Source organism: Hyaena hyaena, unplaced genomic scaffold, assembly GCF_003009895.1.
Source record: "Hyaena hyaena isolate Hyena2069 unplaced genomic scaffold, ASM300989v1 scaffold_30, whole genome shotgun sequence".
NCBI classification, from domain to species: Eukaryota; Metazoa; Chordata; class Mammalia; order Carnivora; family Hyaenidae; genus Hyaena; species Hyaena hyaena.
In genome coordinates this window covers 5,148,185-5,164,321 of record NW_024080662.1, presented here as the reverse complement: position 1 = coordinate 5,164,321, position 16,137 = coordinate 5,148,185, and the positions used below count along the sequence as shown (strand labels likewise).

At 46.7% G+C, this 16,137-nt stretch overlaps 1 protein-coding gene across 6 annotated transcripts in view; it reads left to right on the top strand.

Annotated features, from left to right (window-relative positions):
- The window catches only part of GATAD2A (GATA zinc finger domain containing 2A), a 103,575-nt gene that overhangs the window by 29,202 nt on the left and 58,236 nt on the right, over positions 1 to 16,137 (top strand). For 4 of the 6 annotated variants that reach the window (XM_039228155.1, XM_039228157.1, XM_039228154.1 and 1 more), the window contains exon 2: positions 14,653 to 14,741. Coding sequence is in view for 2 of the 6 variants with exons in the window: in XM_039228153.1 (XP_039084084.1) it covers positions 14,068 to 14,070; positions 14,653 to 14,741 (92 nt within the window). In the remaining 4 variants the exon portion in view is untranslated. Of the gene's footprint in view, positions 1 to 14,047; positions 14,071 to 14,652; positions 14,742 to 16,137 lie in introns of those variants that run through there. The other 2 variants (XM_039228153.1, XM_039228152.1) reach the window with 1 other exon arrangement.

The window sequence follows — 16,137 nt, the reverse complement described above, 5'->3', positions numbered from 1 at the left end:
TTGCATGGTCCACAGGATACAGCTTGCACGGTTGAGGCTCACTCCTCCATGAGGTTTCTAGCAGTTCAGTAAAGGGTTAAGTTAGTGTGCTCTTGGAAGAGGAATTGTGGGTGTGCTGATCTTTGCTCTAGGAAGTTTTCCCAGAGCCTTGGGAAGGATCCAGCCCCAGGATGGTTTCAAAGTCAGACTGTTCCTGATGGTACAGTGGTTCAAATATGAGCCTGGCTCTTAGAGATGGCTGACCTGGGTTTGGATCTTTGACTTCTTAGCCCTTTAACCCTGGCCAATCACCTTCACTTCTCTCTTAGCCTCAGTTTTTTCACCTGTCAAGTGTGGGCATCAGTGGCAGTACCCTGTGTGAAGTGTGGACATCAATGGTAGTAACTCGTGTGAAGGAGGAGTAGTAATGGCAATACCCTGTATAAAATGTAACATTGGCAATACCCTATGTGAAGTGGGTAGCATTGGCAGTACCTCATTCTGTTTTTATGAGGATTAAATGAAATCAGGCATGTAAAGTGCTGGCACCCTGCCTGATATCAAGTAAATAATTTAATAATTGTTAGCCACTGTTATACTTTTCTCCTTTAGTAACAAAACCTCTTGTCAGTATGTTAAAGGTGATTCTCTCCATGTCCTAGAAGTTGTCAGTGGGCTTTTCTGTAGTACTTTGAATCTGTGTGCCTAGTGCTCACCTGCCTAAACCTCAGGAGGAGGCCTGGACCGTGGGGACAGTAAAGTCACTGTGTTCTTGGGGACAGATCTGCAGGGCCTGGGTCTCAGGCTGGATCTTGGTGCTGAATGGTTAGATAGAACTTGGGTCTGTGTGAAGCAGCTGGAGGCAGAGTAGGGCAGTAGGGTGGGCCTTGGTGGAGGGCAGAGGGTCCACTGCAAGGCTGGCACAGTAAAGACTTAGGTAAGTAAACACTACTACCCTTATGGACCTGCCCCTTTGCACCTGTGCTGACCTTGCAATATCCTTTATAGGGAGGCTGGTGGCCTGGGACTCTGGGTGACTTCCCAGGGAATGTCTTACTTGGGGGTTGGATTGTCTTGGCAAGACTGTGCCTCAGAGACAGTGGAGTGAGGTGGATGTTGTAGGTCACTTTGGACCTGGTCCCACTTAGGACAGTATTTCTTTGCGATGTGTGGTCTGTGTTTTCAACAATTGATGGTTTAAAACCGTGCTTTTGCCTGGAGGACAAAGAGTGTTGGCCTAGTGAGGTTGCCTAAATATATTGGTCCTTTGTGTGTATATGTGCTGGTCCTGGGTGTGTGTATGCATATGTGCATGTGTGCTTATACCTGTGTGTAGGGTGGCCCTATATATGCATATGTTCATGTCTGCTGGCCCTGCTTGCTGGAATAGAGCCTGACATTTGCTGTTACTCTGGCATGTGCAAATGGAAGAAAGACACGCCAGTCCATGTTGGACATGGACTCTGTGTGGCAGAGTTCTGCCTTTTCTAGAGCCTCCAGCTTACTCTGGGGTCATTCTCAAATGCAGGTGAAGTCTCAGTGAGGGCACAATTTGAGCCTGTGTGGTGTTTGCTGATTTCTTTATGCCTTTTAAGGCAGAGATTTATGTGACATTTGCATTGCACCCCTTAATACTTCAGAGTTTTAGTACTAAAACCTCTTACCAGCAAGGAATACTCTGACTAGAGGCAGAAGCAGCAAGCAAATTGTAAGACTCTGGTCTCCTCACCATTGCACCCTGGGAGGTAGGCCGTTAACTGTTCTTAAAGCTTCTGTGGGAGCAGTTTGGCCTTGGCTTCTTTGCTCCTTTTGGAGCAGGGTTCTCCAGGCATCTGATCTTCAGTGCAGTTTCCTTCCTTTTCCTTTAGATGCTAGTCATGTCAGAACTAGCAAGTAGGGCCCTGTGTCCACCCTGTCCCTCCTCTTCCTCACGGCCCTTCTGTGAGGATAAGTGATGGGAAGTGTCCATGCAGCCCCCTGGTGAGCTCTGATGACTGAGAGAAGCCAGGTGTAGCCCATCCTCACCTCCATCTTGGCCTCAGTTTACCCTTAGGGCTGGGAATGGTGAGGACAGTTGATGGTTCTGTAAATAGCTTCCCTGAGGATCCCCTTTGTTCCTGACATCCTCTGATCATACTTTTGTTGGATACATTGTCAGGAGGGTGTAGCATCTGTTGACATCGTTTCCCAATTTTTTTTTTTATGTTTTATTTTTGAGAGAGACAGAGAGTGCAGATGGGAGGGGTAGAGAGAGAGGGAGACACAGAATCTGAAGCAGGTTCCAGGCTCTGAGCTGTCAGCATGGAGCCCAATGTGGGGTTCAAACCCACAAACTGTGAGATCATGACCTGAGCTGAAGTCGGACACTTCACCTACTGAGCCACCCAGGTACCCCCCAATTTGTTCTTAATTGGTGGATGTAGTGTAAGCCACTCTTTACTGATGTGCCATCATCCTAGTTTAGCCCTTCTCACTTTGCAGTCTTTTAGTCTTGTGATTTTTGTGATTGCTGTGGGACATCGTCAGAGTGTGCAGCATTGACGAAGCATCTGGGGCCAAGTACCAGCTCATTGGCCTGGACTTTGTGGCAAGGCCTCGGGACTCCTGGGCTAGCTGTGTGGCTTCAGTCAGGTCTGTCAGTGCCATGGTGTGGTTGGTGGACAGTTCCAACCACTTCTGAGAAGTTACTAGATGGTATTGACTATTTCACCTGGGCCTTGATGGTCAAAGAAACTGAATTCTGCCACTTAAGGAAGCTTGGCTGGTCAGATGGTTGTAGTTTGTTTTGTATTTGAAGACCTAGTGTCAGACTGGATTTCTAGAATTTTATCAAGTCTACTCTCCTGTCTGAATCTAGGCTTGGGGGATCTGGAAGGTTCCTGGGTGGACAATGCTAACCGTGCCACCTGCCTGGGTACTCACTAGCCCCTCTGGATTTGGATCTAGGTAGACCCTTTAGTGTTCTGGAAACTACTAGCTTAAATAGATCTGAATCACTCCTTCCTGGTCTCCCATTGCCAGCCTGGAAAATGGTACCCTTCTTGGGAATCAAGGTGGCAAAGACCACCTGAGGTTCCAAATCATCCAGATGTAGTAGGATGGCTGGTGGGCACTTTCCTCAGCAGTGAGAAGGTGGCTGTAAGTGGGGTAGAGTTTAAAGGTGAAAACTGGAGATCCTCCCCAACTTACATTTCTTTGGTGAGATTTCTGCTGTCCTACCAGCTGCTGGTAACTGACCAAAATAGTTCATATTGTCTTGGACCTTTCAGGGATAAGTTATGTGACTACTGTGGGTAGATTTTGTTTAGATTTCAGGATTATGAAGTTCTTGTCTGCTAGGCTCAGGTCTTCATTTGTATATGGCAGAGCCGTCTTTAGAATGCAGCTCTTGAAAAACAAAAGTTTTTACTTCTCACTTCCAAAGAACAATATTCTGAAAAGTAAAATACGGTTCTTAAACTTTTGGGGAGTACTTGCAGAAGATTAGGAGATTGTTCCAGTCCGGCTGCCTCCCCCACCCCCCCTTAAATTTGAGTAAGGTTGGCACATAATGTTACATTAGTTTCAGGTGTACTAGTGTAGCCGCTTATTCATCAGGACTGCCTATTGGAAGATGGTTTGTTGTAAACTCAGCTCAGGAGAGATAGCCTTTATGCTGCTCCTCAGAGAGACTTGGTATAATTTGCTGGTCTTGTGCTGCTCGTGAATATGCAGATCAGGGTGGGTGCCTGTGTTATCACCAAATGAGAGAGTGAGTGGGCTGTTGATTTAGGGGATGTCTTCACAGCTTGGAGAAGATGCTCAGCTGGTGGCTTGGCTCCTGCTAGCTTGGCTCATGTAGGCTCCAGGCCACCCAAACCTGGATAAGGGAGCACATGGTACTCCCTGTACTGATAGCAGTGAGCCTGCTGTGGGGCTCAGATTCACGAACGGTGAGATCATGGCGTGAGCCAATGTCTGACGCTCAACTGACTGAGCCACTCAGGTGCCCCAATATTAGTACCTAAGGTCTAGGATGCCTTAGTGGTAGTGGAAAATAACTCAGTTCGTTGGTGAAAGGATTCTTACCTTCCAAGAGGTTGCCTTTGTGATGAGTAAGGTGTTGCTTCTTTAAAAACCAATTCAAGAGGGGCTGCCTGGGTGGCTCAGTCTGTTAAGTGTCCTGCTTCAGCTCAGGTCATGATCTCATGGTTTGGTTTGTGGGTTTGAGCCCCGTGTCAGGCTCTGTGCTGACAGCTGAGAGCCTGGAGCCTGCTTCGGATTCTGTGTCTCCTCTCTCTGCACTTCTGCTTGCGCTCTGTCTGTCTCTCAAAAGTAAACGTTAGAAAAAATCAAAAACACACTCAAGAAAACTTGCTATTAGGATAGAATGGCTGGGGGATGCTTGTGTGGTTCATTTGGTTAAGCGTCTGATTCTTGATTTCAGCTCAGGTCATGATCTCAGGGTTCATGAGATTGAGCCCTGTGTCTGTGTTTACAGTCTGCTTGGGATTCTCTCTCTCTGCCCCTCCCCCATATTCTCTCTCCCTCTCAAAAAAAAAAAAAAAGGATAGCTGGAGGGTTTTTTAAAATTTTTTTTTAATGTTTTATTTATTTCTAAGAGAGAGACACACAGCGTGAGTAAGGGAGGGTCAGAGAGAGAGGGAGAATCCGAAACAGGCTCCAGGCTCTGAGCCAGCTGTCAGCACAGAGCCCGACGTGGGGCTCGAACCCACGAGCCGTGAGATCATGACCTGAGCCCAAGTCTGAAGCTTAACCGACTGAGCCACCCAGGTGCCCCTGGAGGTTTTATTTCTTGACATGAAAATAAACACAGCCCAGCAGCCATGGCTGCTATGAAGCTAATACAGCTGAGTGAGATGCTGGTGTAGGACATGGAGACAGCCTGGATGGTACATTCTTGGGAACAGGGCTGGCTGCCATTAAACTTTCTGTTGGCCACCTCATAGATGGAGGTAATGTCTTCTGCAGGTGGGGCTTTTTGTGATTCTCCCAAATTTTCCTGTCTTGACTGATCCTGGAGACTCAGGACCACTCCCTCATCTCAGGAGGATTCTTTGCATGTTTTACAGTCACTGGTCACACAGGGACATATATGTTTGCAAAGGAGACTGACTGCTCTAGGCAGAGGTATTAGGTGGAGAACCCTAGACAATAATTTTTTGCCCTTAGTCTTAATTGATTCTGGAGCAGTTGACCAAGAAATAATTGAGGTGCTCTGGGTGTTCCTATCTGAAGTGATAGGCAATGAAATGCCCTCCCTCTGTATGAGTTGGGTACCCCATGTTGGAGTCACTTGATGTTACTGTTGTTGTTTTTTTAATGTTTATTTTTGAGAGTGCACAAGTGGGAGAGGGACAGAGAGAGGGGACAGAGGATCTGCAGCAACAAGCTGCACTGATAGGAGCGAGCCTGGTATGGGGCTTAGACTCACGAGCCGTGAGATTGTGATCTGAGCCAAAGTCTGATGCTCAACTGACTGAGCCACTCAGGTGCTCCGATAATAGTTTATCTAGGCAGCATGCATGGACTCAGCCAGTGTGGTGAATCTCCTGGGCCTGGCTCTGCCCCCACAAGGTAGGGGAGCTTGGTGTTCAGAACTTGAGGGGGGATACAGTGTTTTCCTTTTTAGTGATGGTGATAGGTGGTTAAGCTATTTGGGCTAGTTGTGTGGGTCTCCCTTGTGTAGAGTTTGTTGTGTCAGGAACTCAGGGCTTGCACCCCTGGTGGGCCTGCCTAAGTGTTCCCACATCTAGCCCAGGTGCTCTAGGGAATAGGTTTGGGTTGGGCTGTGGTATCTTCTGGCTTCCATTTTAAGGGATATTTCTATCCAAGATAAGCTAGTCATTTTTACCATTCACTCGCCAGGCTTTTATTGATTCCCTTGGTTCATAGCTATGAGAGATGGGCCTGGGAGAGGTATATCCCAGGGAGATGGGGTGCATTGGGAAGTCAAAACGGGGGTGACCTAGGCATACTTAAAGTCATCTGAGGCATAATGTTGCTCTCATCCTCCCATTCTAAGTTTTACCAGTGCCATTTTGTATAGTTCGGCGAGTGGAAGGAAGGATTGGCTGATAGTGGAGGATGTCAGGGACCTGGCTGGTCTGGGAATCAGGGTTCTAGAGTCATCTTTGGCCATCGGTATACTAGGCCTTTGGGCTTTGTTCTGTATACACATTGGCCCCAAAGGGTTAAAATGATCTGTGTGGTTTTACCTTAAGAGACATTGTACTGAGTGAAATAAGCCAGACACAAAAGAGAAATACTGTATGATTCCACTTATATGAGGTCACTAGAGTAGTCATTCATGGAGCTAGAAGAGTAGAATGGTAGATGCTAGGGGTTGGGGTGGGGGTAATGGGGAGTTAGTGTTTAATTGGGGACAGAGATTCAGTTTTGCAGGGTGACAAAGTTCTGGAGATGGATGGTGATGTTGGTGATAGTTGCACAATAGTGTGAATGGACTTAACACCTCTGAACTGTGCACTTAATGGTTAAGATGGTAAATTTGATGTTACCTATATTTTAATACAGTAAGGAAAAATGGAACCTTTCTGAATTCAGAAATATCCTGCATCTTTATGAGCATGTGTTTTATCCTCCCAAGAGTTAGCTTAGGGAGAAAGGAACAAAGGCACTCACATTTTGATGTCCTAGCTTGTGCCGGATATTATAAGGTTAAAAAAAAAATATGTGTGGTTCTAGAAGACTCATTGTAACATCATCTTGGGAGTGTTGGAGCAGAGATTCTGTAGGTGTTCTCTGGTCCCTGTTGGGATGGGGTCTGTACTTTCTCCAGCTGTGTGAGGTGACACAGGACTCTGGGAGTCTGCAGGGGACTTAGGAGAAGAGTCCAGAAACAATCTGAGGTCTTTGCTGCTCCAGAGCTTGGCTTAGAGATCGAAGGTAGTATTTGTTTTCCAATGGCTATTTGTCAGAGAGTTTCCTTAAGGTAGCACATATTGGTGCTTGTACACAGGATGGGAGACACCAATTCTTAGGTCCTCACTATTAACAAAGAAGTTATTTCCTCTTTTGTTCTTGTGACATTTTCTTCAAGATGTCCTTTCAGGCATCCTCAGGAATATAAACACTAACACTTCCAAAATCTCACACATATCTAGATAGATGGAGACATTTGATTCCTGAACTTTTTATTTTTATTTTTTAAGTTTATTTATGTCATTTCTACACCCAACTTGGGCCTCAGACTCAGGACCCTAAGATGAAGAGTTGCCTGCTTTTCCGACAGAGCCAGGCAGGTGCCCCTGATTCCTGAACATTTAAAATATGGGGGTTTATCTAAAATTTTGAACCTTTTAATGTTTATTTTTTAGAAAGAGAGAGAGCACACACTCACACATGCACGCAAGCTGGAAAGGGGCAGAGGAGGGGGACAGATGATTTGAAGCAGGCTCCTCACTGACAGCAGAGAGTCCAATGCGGGCCTCGAACCCACAGACTATGAGATCATGGCCTGAGGCGAAGTCGGATGCTTACCTGCCTGAGCCACCCAGGCACCTCTAAAGTTTTGAACTGCCAAGTGGACTTGCCAGGACAGCTGCTGGGGGTTGAGGGTGGAAATTCTAGATAGGAGTTGAAATATTTTGAGGAACAACATTAATCACACAAGTCAAAAGTGAGAACTAGTTGCTTCTGAGAGAGCCTGCCTAGTGCCAGGGCCTTCATTTGGTCCTCAGCATGGTCTGCCCAAGGGGTCATGTGGGCTCCTGCAGTTAGTCATGATTCATCAGGAGAGAGTGCTGTAACATTCAGGATGGTTTGGTGGTGTAAAAGGGAGGGATTCCTGGAATGCCCAGGATAAAGGGGTACATTGGAGCCTAGCTTGGAGAGGAAGATCTGTTGGAAGGACTGTGCTGGGTGTTTTAGGATAAGCTAGGAAAGGAGAAGGGGAGTACAAGGGATGGGTGCCTAGATACTGGGATGCTCATACTTCTCAGCTGTAACAGAGGAGGCCTTCCTGGATATAGGGCTGTAGAGGCCTCTGGAACCTCTGAGTGCCTTTCTCTAGGCTCCTTGCCTTTCTCCAAACAGTAGTGTAAGGGAGGTGGGGAGAGTTTCCCCTCTGGGAAGCTCTGGGCTCACCCCAGGGGCTGTGGTGGTGCTGTGGCCTTGCCTATCTCCATGTTGCTTCTTCCTGGTGTTGACTTGCTATTCTAATTAAGGGTAGGGTTTATATTTATATTGCTATGTTTTTGCCTCTGGTTCATGGTGGAAACATAGTGGTTGAGTACTCATAACTCATGGAGGATGTTATTTCCTCCTCTGTGCTTCATTAGGCATTGGATAAAGAGGTGAATAAGAAAGAGCCCTTTCTCAAGAGTGGGGAGAACCTAAAGGGACATTGTATGTCAAATGTCAGGATCAGCTCTGCCAAGTAGTGGGGCTGTAGTCCTCAGTGATAGAATGGGGAGTGGGGAGGGACTGATTAGGGAGAGCATGCTTGAGTAACAGGTGCTTGGGTTTTGAAGGATGAGTGGGAGGAGGGAAGGGCTTCCCCAGTGGTGGGAACACTATGTGCAAAGGCCCAGTGGTGGAGGGAAGGTGTGGTATGAAGAATTGAGACAAGGCCATTGTGGTCAGAGCCAAGAATGTGGTGTGTGTGTGTGTACACATATATACATGCATGCCAGATGGCTATTTCATAGAGTCCCTTCAGACTAAAGCAGGCAGGGCCTCAAAGGTCACAGTAAGATGTTACAAGCATTGGGAGGCTTTAGGGGCTTTAGGAAGAGCTGCATTGTCACAGCATGAGGAGTTGGATGATCCGTCATCCTCAGTGAGGCCATGGTTACCATGGCCAAGGGAAGGCGGGCAGGGATAGATCCAGGGTCCTGGAGGGTACATACTGGCTGTTACCCCAGTGGATGCCTTTTCCCCTTGACAGTGGAGACAGGCCAGTTCTGGTTGCCAAGGATGAGCCTGTGTAGCTGGCCTTACCATTGGCTCATTGGCCCTCATGGGGCTGTTTCTTTGCCTCTGTAGTATGCCAAGTCATGCTCCCCCCCCCCCCCCCCCGCCATGGGGACATAGGGTTAATGAGGCCCCATGCTTTGGAGAGAGTAAGCATGGCTTTGTGCCCTGGGGCTGACACAGAGCTGGAGCATCTCCTTGGTGTGCCTCTGCCCTGACTTTTTGTCGTGGTTGTGCCACTTTGTCTGGGTCCCCTCTGTCCCTTTGATACTGAGCACAGCCTGCCAGGGTTGCAGTTTCCTCCTGCTTTCAAGGACCAGTTCATGTTTTCAGTCTCTGGGGCTATACTGTCTCTGTTGCTATTACTCAGTTCTGCCTTATAGGTGGAAGCAGCTGTTCACAGTACATATTCTGGTGGGTGTGGCTATGTTCCAGGAATCCCGTTCACCAGGAGAACTCAAGCAAGTTTGCCGACCCCAGATTAGAAAATGGAATCTTTGGCCCAAGTTAATCATTCTCCAGCCAGCCAGCACATGGAACAGTGTGACCTCTGGGCTTCCTTGAGATGATTTACTATTGCTCTGCCTCAGTTTCTCCCTTCCTGATAGGACAGGCCAGGGACAACACCTTTCCTTGACCATTTAGTGATGCAGTCACTAAGACCTTTGCCAGAGACGGTCTAGGTAATTATTTTCTTCAGGGGCATCACTTTTCATGAAGCTAGGAGACTTTGTGGACTTAGAGGTGGGAGAAGGTGAAGGATATTGTTGGGTTTCGTCTTGGAATTTTTTGGCCTAATGTCATGTTTCCAGTACTGGATTAGAGCCAGGGTGGTAAATACTTGGTTATAGACACATTTGAAGAATTTTTAGACAGTACAACTGTTTGGTGAATGCAGATGGTGGTAGGAGGAGACCAGAAGTGTGCAGCTTCTATAGAGTAGGACCTCAGAAGGGATGATGGGGCCCTCCAGGGGTGCCTTGGAGAGCTTAGGCTTCCTGGTCAAATGCCTACAGCCCCAGAGACTCATCCTTGTGCTGGCCATGGGCGCTGCAACCCAAGTGTATCCTCAGAACTGGAGTTCCCCAGACATTAGCTGGGTTTTGCCCAGTGCTGCTCCCCTCAAGTTTAAAGGGAACCAACCTCACTTGCCTGACCTAGAGAGGATGAAATGGCAACAAAGGACTTCTGTTACCCAAAGTGCAGTGACTTGATTTCATGTAAATTACTATGGCTGCCTTCTTACCAAGTGTGACCTCCTTTAGACTGGGAAATCATTGTGTTTGTGTGGGTTGCAGAGTTGAGGTGTGTGTGTTTGTGTGCATGTGCGCACACACTCACACACACACACACACACACACAGTACCCAGGTGTGGGGTCAAAGCCAAGCCATAATGATTTATCAAGGGAGTGGAAGAGTCTCTTATGAGCTGGTAATTGTGTACTTAAGGGTTACTTGATACTATTTTAAATGTATGGGTTGGAAATAAAAACTGTAAAAGCTCTCTAAATCCAGCCAGTGCGGGTAGATGGCAAAATAGTCCAGATGATATATCAGTAAAAAGCAGCTACAGTTTATTTTAGAGATATGCCCCTAGTTCTGATGGTGCTAAGTGATCTCTGCTTGGTTTATGTTCCTTTGTGATTTTGCACTAATTGTATGGAGGGGCTGCTGTTGTATGGGCTTCTCAGATAGGTTCCTTCTTCAATGTTAAATCATCCCATTCATTCCATAAATATTTATCAAGCACTGGTGTGTGTCCGACACTGTTCTAGGTGCTTGATATACAGTCACATCAGGCAGACAAGACACCCCTTTACTTGTGGCAAATAGGTTCTTATTGGGTGAGAAAGTCCATACAGTAGCTGCGTAATATGGAACATGCAGAGAGGTCAGCCCAGTTGCAGAGGAGGAGCAGGGTGGACCTCTGCAAAGGAGACATTTTGAGCAGTAACATGGTGGGGGGAAGCATGGAAGGGTCTGCCATCTGGGTGTGAGAGTGGTCAAGGCTGAGGGAGCAGGTGTAGTATAAAAACTCTAGCAGTTACTATTAGAACAGGCTGTGTACAGATGTTTCTGAAAAATTGTGTAAAGCTGAATATGAACTGGATTTTTGCTGTCATTTAGGGATTATTATATGGTAGTTATGTTTTCAAAGGTCATTTTCAATTTGGGGTGCCAGTTGGAGAAGTGATTGTTAAAAGGATAAAGTATCTAGGATTTTGTTTAAAACATAAAAAGGGAGGGAGGGTACCTGGTATGTTGGAGGCATGGCCGGGAAACCAGCATGGCTAGGGTAGGATAGCAGGAGGCATGACTTGGGCCACGAGACAATAGGGCTTCACTCTGAGCAGACACTGAGCACGGTGTCCACTGGAGGTGTGAGAAGCTCTTGGACTCCAAATGTGTGTAATGGCAGAACCAACAGGATTTCCTGATGGACCGGATGGTGTAGTCCTATCAAGAGGGTAGCTCAAGATTTTAATCTGAGTAGCTGAAAGACTGCATTTGCCATGAGCTGAGATGGGGAAAGCCATGCTTGAGTGTGAAAGTCTGAGTTTACCTTAAAATTTCTTGCACGTTGCATTCACACCACGCACTGCATGTGTTGTGATAACATATTAAGAAGGCCTTCTTCCTTGCAGGGTTAATAACCCTTCAGGAAAATTTTGTCCAGTATGTCTTGTGGTCTTGTAGAGTAGGATTCTGGATCTTCGTCAAAAATCAGTTGTAGGGGCGCCTGGGTGGCTTAGTCGGTTAAGCGTCCGACTTTCGCTTAGGTCATGATCTCGCGGTTTGTGGGTTCGAGCCCCGCGTCGGGCTCTGTGCTGACTGCCAGCTCAAAGCCTGGAGCCTGTTTCAGAGTCTGTATCTCCCTCTCTCTGACCCTCCCCTGTTCACGCTGTCTCTCTCTATCCTAGAAATAAAAAAAAAAAAAAAAAAAATCAGTTGTACACAGGAGCATAGGTTATTCTATTCTTCATCTCTTGTCTGCTTTTATCACACTGTCTTGATTGTTGTAGTTTTATGGTAAGTCTTGAAGTCAGATAGGATAAGTCCTTCAAATTTGTTCGCCCTTTTCAGTTTTCACTATTTTTTTTTTTAAATTTTTTTAATGTTTTATTTATTTCCAGGAGAGAGAGAGAGAGACAGCGTGAGCAGGGGAGGGTCAGAGAGAGAGGGAGATACAGACTCTGAAACAGGCTCCAGGCTCTGACCTGGCAGTCAGCACAGAGCCCGACGCGGGGCTCGAACCCACGAACCGCGAGATCATGACCTAAGCGAAAGTCGGATGCTTAACCGACTAAGCCACCCAGGCGCCCCACAGTTTTCACTATTCTAGTTCCTTTGCATTTCCATATAAATTTTAGAATCAGAATGTTTTCCCTACATCAACAAAAAAACAGGCTGGAAGTTTTTGATTGGGTCTGCATTGAATCTGTGGATCGGTTTGGGGGAGAATTGATACCTTCTGATCCATGGACAAGACGTATCTCCCTTTATGTTTTATTTGTCTCAATGATGTGTTATTGTGGTTCCATTTGATAGGTCTTGAACATTTTTTGTAATTTTTAAAAAATGTTTATTATGAGAGGGAGGGAGGGCACCAGTAGGGGAGGGGCAGGGAGAGAGGGAGATACAGAATCTGAAGCAGGCTCCAGACTCAGCTGTCAGCAGAGAGCCTGACGCAGGGCTTGAACTCAGTTAACAGTGAAATCATGACCAGAGTTGAAGTTGGGCGCTCAACCAATGAGCCACCCAGGCACCTCGAACATCTTTTAAAAAATTAAAGTTACCCTGGGATGCCTGGGTGGCTCAGTTGGGCGTCCAACTTGGCTCAGGTTGTAATCTCACAGTTTGTGGGTTCAAGCCCCGCGTTGGGCTCTGTGCTGATAGCTCGCCTGGAGCCTGTTTCACATTCTGTGTCTCCCTCTCTCTCTGACCCTCCCCTGTTCACACTGTCTCTCTCTCAGAAATAAATAAAACATTTTAAAAATTTTTTAAAAAGTTAAAAGTTAGCCTTAAGTATTTCATATTTATGCTATTGTCAGTGGATTTTTAAAAGTCTGTGTGTGGAAATACTGCTGACTTGTGTGTATTGACTTTGTTTCTGAAGAGGGTAGGTGCTCAGAAAGCTTCTGCTTCTGGGCTTCCCCCTCCATGGCAGAGTGAGGCCATGGCTCAAGAGACATGAAAGAACAAGGATTAGTGGTGTCCACTGTGTATTCCGGCCTGAATGGAGCCAAAAAGGAGTGGCAGAGCCAAAAAGGAGTGGCAGAAAGTACTCCTTTCCACAGGAACTAGCTCTGGTGGTGGCTGTATCTGACCCTGGGCCTCACTGAGGAGGATGCCATGTGCTCCTTGGTGCCCAAAGGTCTTTGCATAGAGTTCATTGATATTTGCTTATTTTGCAAGTTCTCCTGTGGGAGTGTTTCTTGCTATCCATGAACTGTGAATTGTTGTGAACCTAGTTTAAAAATAAAAGTTTCATATCAGAGCCAGGCCTCCTGGTAGTCATGTGGGCGCAAAGAATGACAACAGAGGTGATGCTGACAATATTTGGCAAGCTACAACTGATAGGGACTGCCTAGGAGTCTGAGATTTGTCTGGTTCTCTGGGTTTAGCCTCTGCACCTGGAGCCCTGCATGTCTGATGTCATAAAGGAGGGGGAAGTCCTGGGGCCACACTGTCTCTGTGACCTTGGGGGAGTTCTGAACATTCTTGATCCTTAATTTTCCTGTCTGTAAAACAGGTACCTCCTTCCTCCCTGGGCAGTTTTGTAATCCCTGTGGAGATGATCCCTGGGGTAAAACTTCGAGTTGCCCTATGGAGATAAAGTCTGCCTGGGCCCCAGGCACATTGCACCCTCAGCTCCTTTTTTTTTTTTTTTTTTTTTTAATATTTTTATTTATTTCTAGGAGAGCGAGAGAGACAGCGTGAGCAGGGGAGGGTCAGAGAGAGAGGGAGACACAGATTCTGAAATAGGCTCCAGACTCTGAGCTGGCAGTCAGCACAGAGCCCGACGCGGGGCTCGAACCCACGAACCGCGAGATCATGACCTAAGCGAAAGTCGGACACTTAACCGACTAAGCCACCCAGGCGCCCCATGCACCCTCAGCTTCTTGAGGGCAAACCCTGCACTGTCTGGAATGGTGAGTGGTTTCCCTGGCGTGTGGACTGGGGAGCAAAGATGTCATGTCTGTAGAGAGAGACCTGGGTGACCCTGGGCAAATTCCTGAATAGTAGACCTGTTAGATCGCCTATCTAAAAATGGGGATGATCATATAACCCCAGGGTTGTCTTGGGGATTCAAAGAGATGTGGAGTTTTAGCATAGTAACTAGAACTTACTACTAAGCAGCTATTAAATTCTAAGTATTACTGTTCCTGCTATTAATGTTGTTACTGTCATAACTGAAATGTTGAGCCATTTTCTGTGTGTTCAGAATGTTGATGTGTGGCTGCATGTTACCACCTCATATCTCTGTACATATTGCTGAAGTCAGTGTCTGTGATACTAGTGTTTATTGGTTAGCACTGTATCAGGTCATAGGTTAGAGAATGAAATTTATTTCCTCAGCCTGCCCTCCTGCAGAAGGTAGCAGAGGCAGAGCTCTGGTTGAAATCTAAGATTTTACTATGTGATTCCAGGGGTCAGAGACATTGAAAATTGTCCATATTTTCCAGAAACTTTCCTTGGAAACTCAGTGTTTCTTTTTCTGTCCTTTATTTTAGGTTGGTCAGCACGTTGACACAAGTTGCCTTTTGACGTGGCTGCCACCATGGCCAGCTGGTAGGACCAGCATCCCCTGCCCAGAAGCCAGGTGAGTGCCTGAGGTCTGGTGTCTGTGGAATGAAGGCTCTGACCTGTCCAGCGTGCCTCATTCAGCTCCTTGGACATTTGAGACTGAGCACTGCTTCAGAAGCTTTACGGCTACCTCCTAGAGGAAATAGAGTCCAGTCCCTCCAGAATTGTGTACTGGGCTCTCACCACAGGATCACCCAGGCCCTGCCTGTTGCTTCCAGGGAGGCTGTTTGCTCACCCTTCCTATCTCAGGGTTCACTCAGTTGAAAAGCCCAGGCCTAAATGGGATAAGCCTTCCTGGGACCATCAGGAACAGAGGATAATCCTAGCCAGGTAGCCTTTGCCCTCTGGCCATTTTTGTGATTTCCCAACACTGACCAAAATGAGTAGAATTTATCCCTCACCAACTCTTGTTGGTGCAGGGCCCTGCATTGGTGCTTAGAACTGGTTGCCCTTACCCCAACTCATACCTGTGAGGAAAGTGAGTCATCCTCATCCCCTGCTTAGGACTGTATCTCAAGGGCTGTCAGGACCCAGCAGGACAGAGCCTGAGACCTGGATGGGATTTTTATCTTGTTACCATCAGCCTGGTCAGCCATGTTTTGGCTTAGAACTGCCTACCTAGAGAAGAAAGTAGAACTGAGAGTTGTCTTAGAGCTCTAAGGCAGCTTAGAGGACCTCCTGGATTGGTCAGCTGCTTCCTTTTACAGGCCAGCCAGCAGGTGACTTGCTGAGAGGTACATGTCCCTCTAACAGCACCATAGCTGCATGGGGTGAGAACCGGCTGCCTGGATTTGCCTGCTTCATCATAAGAGTGGGTTGGTTTTGTGAGGTTCAGCTCTTGTCTGCATATAACAAAAAAAAATTGTGTGTGTGTGTGTGTATGTATATGTATATATATGAGCATGGCCAAGTATTTCTGTTAGCAGGAAAATATTTCCAGAATGTTCTAACAAAAGTTTTAGCATTGCTTTAATTTTTTTTTTTTTTAAATCGGGATATAATTTGCTTGTCATACCATTCACCCATTTATAGTTTACAGTTCAGTGTTAGTTGATCTGGTATATTCAAGAGCTGTGCAGCCATCATCTCTTCTAGTTCCAGAACATAATCACCCCCAAAAGCAGCTCAGTCCTCATTAGCTGTCATTACTTATCCTCCCTCTCCCACTAATCTGCTTTCTGTTTTTATGTATTTGCCTGTTCTGGACATTTCATATCAACAGAGTCATAGACTGGGGCGCCTGGGTGGCTCAGTTGGTTAAGTGTCTGACTTCGGTTCAGGTCATGATCTCATGGTTCATGGGTTCAAGCCCCGTGTCGGGCTCTGTGCTGGCAACTAGCTCAGAGGCTGTTTCAGATTCTGTATCTCCCCGCCTCTCTCTGACCCTCCCCTGCTCATGCTTTCTCTCTCTC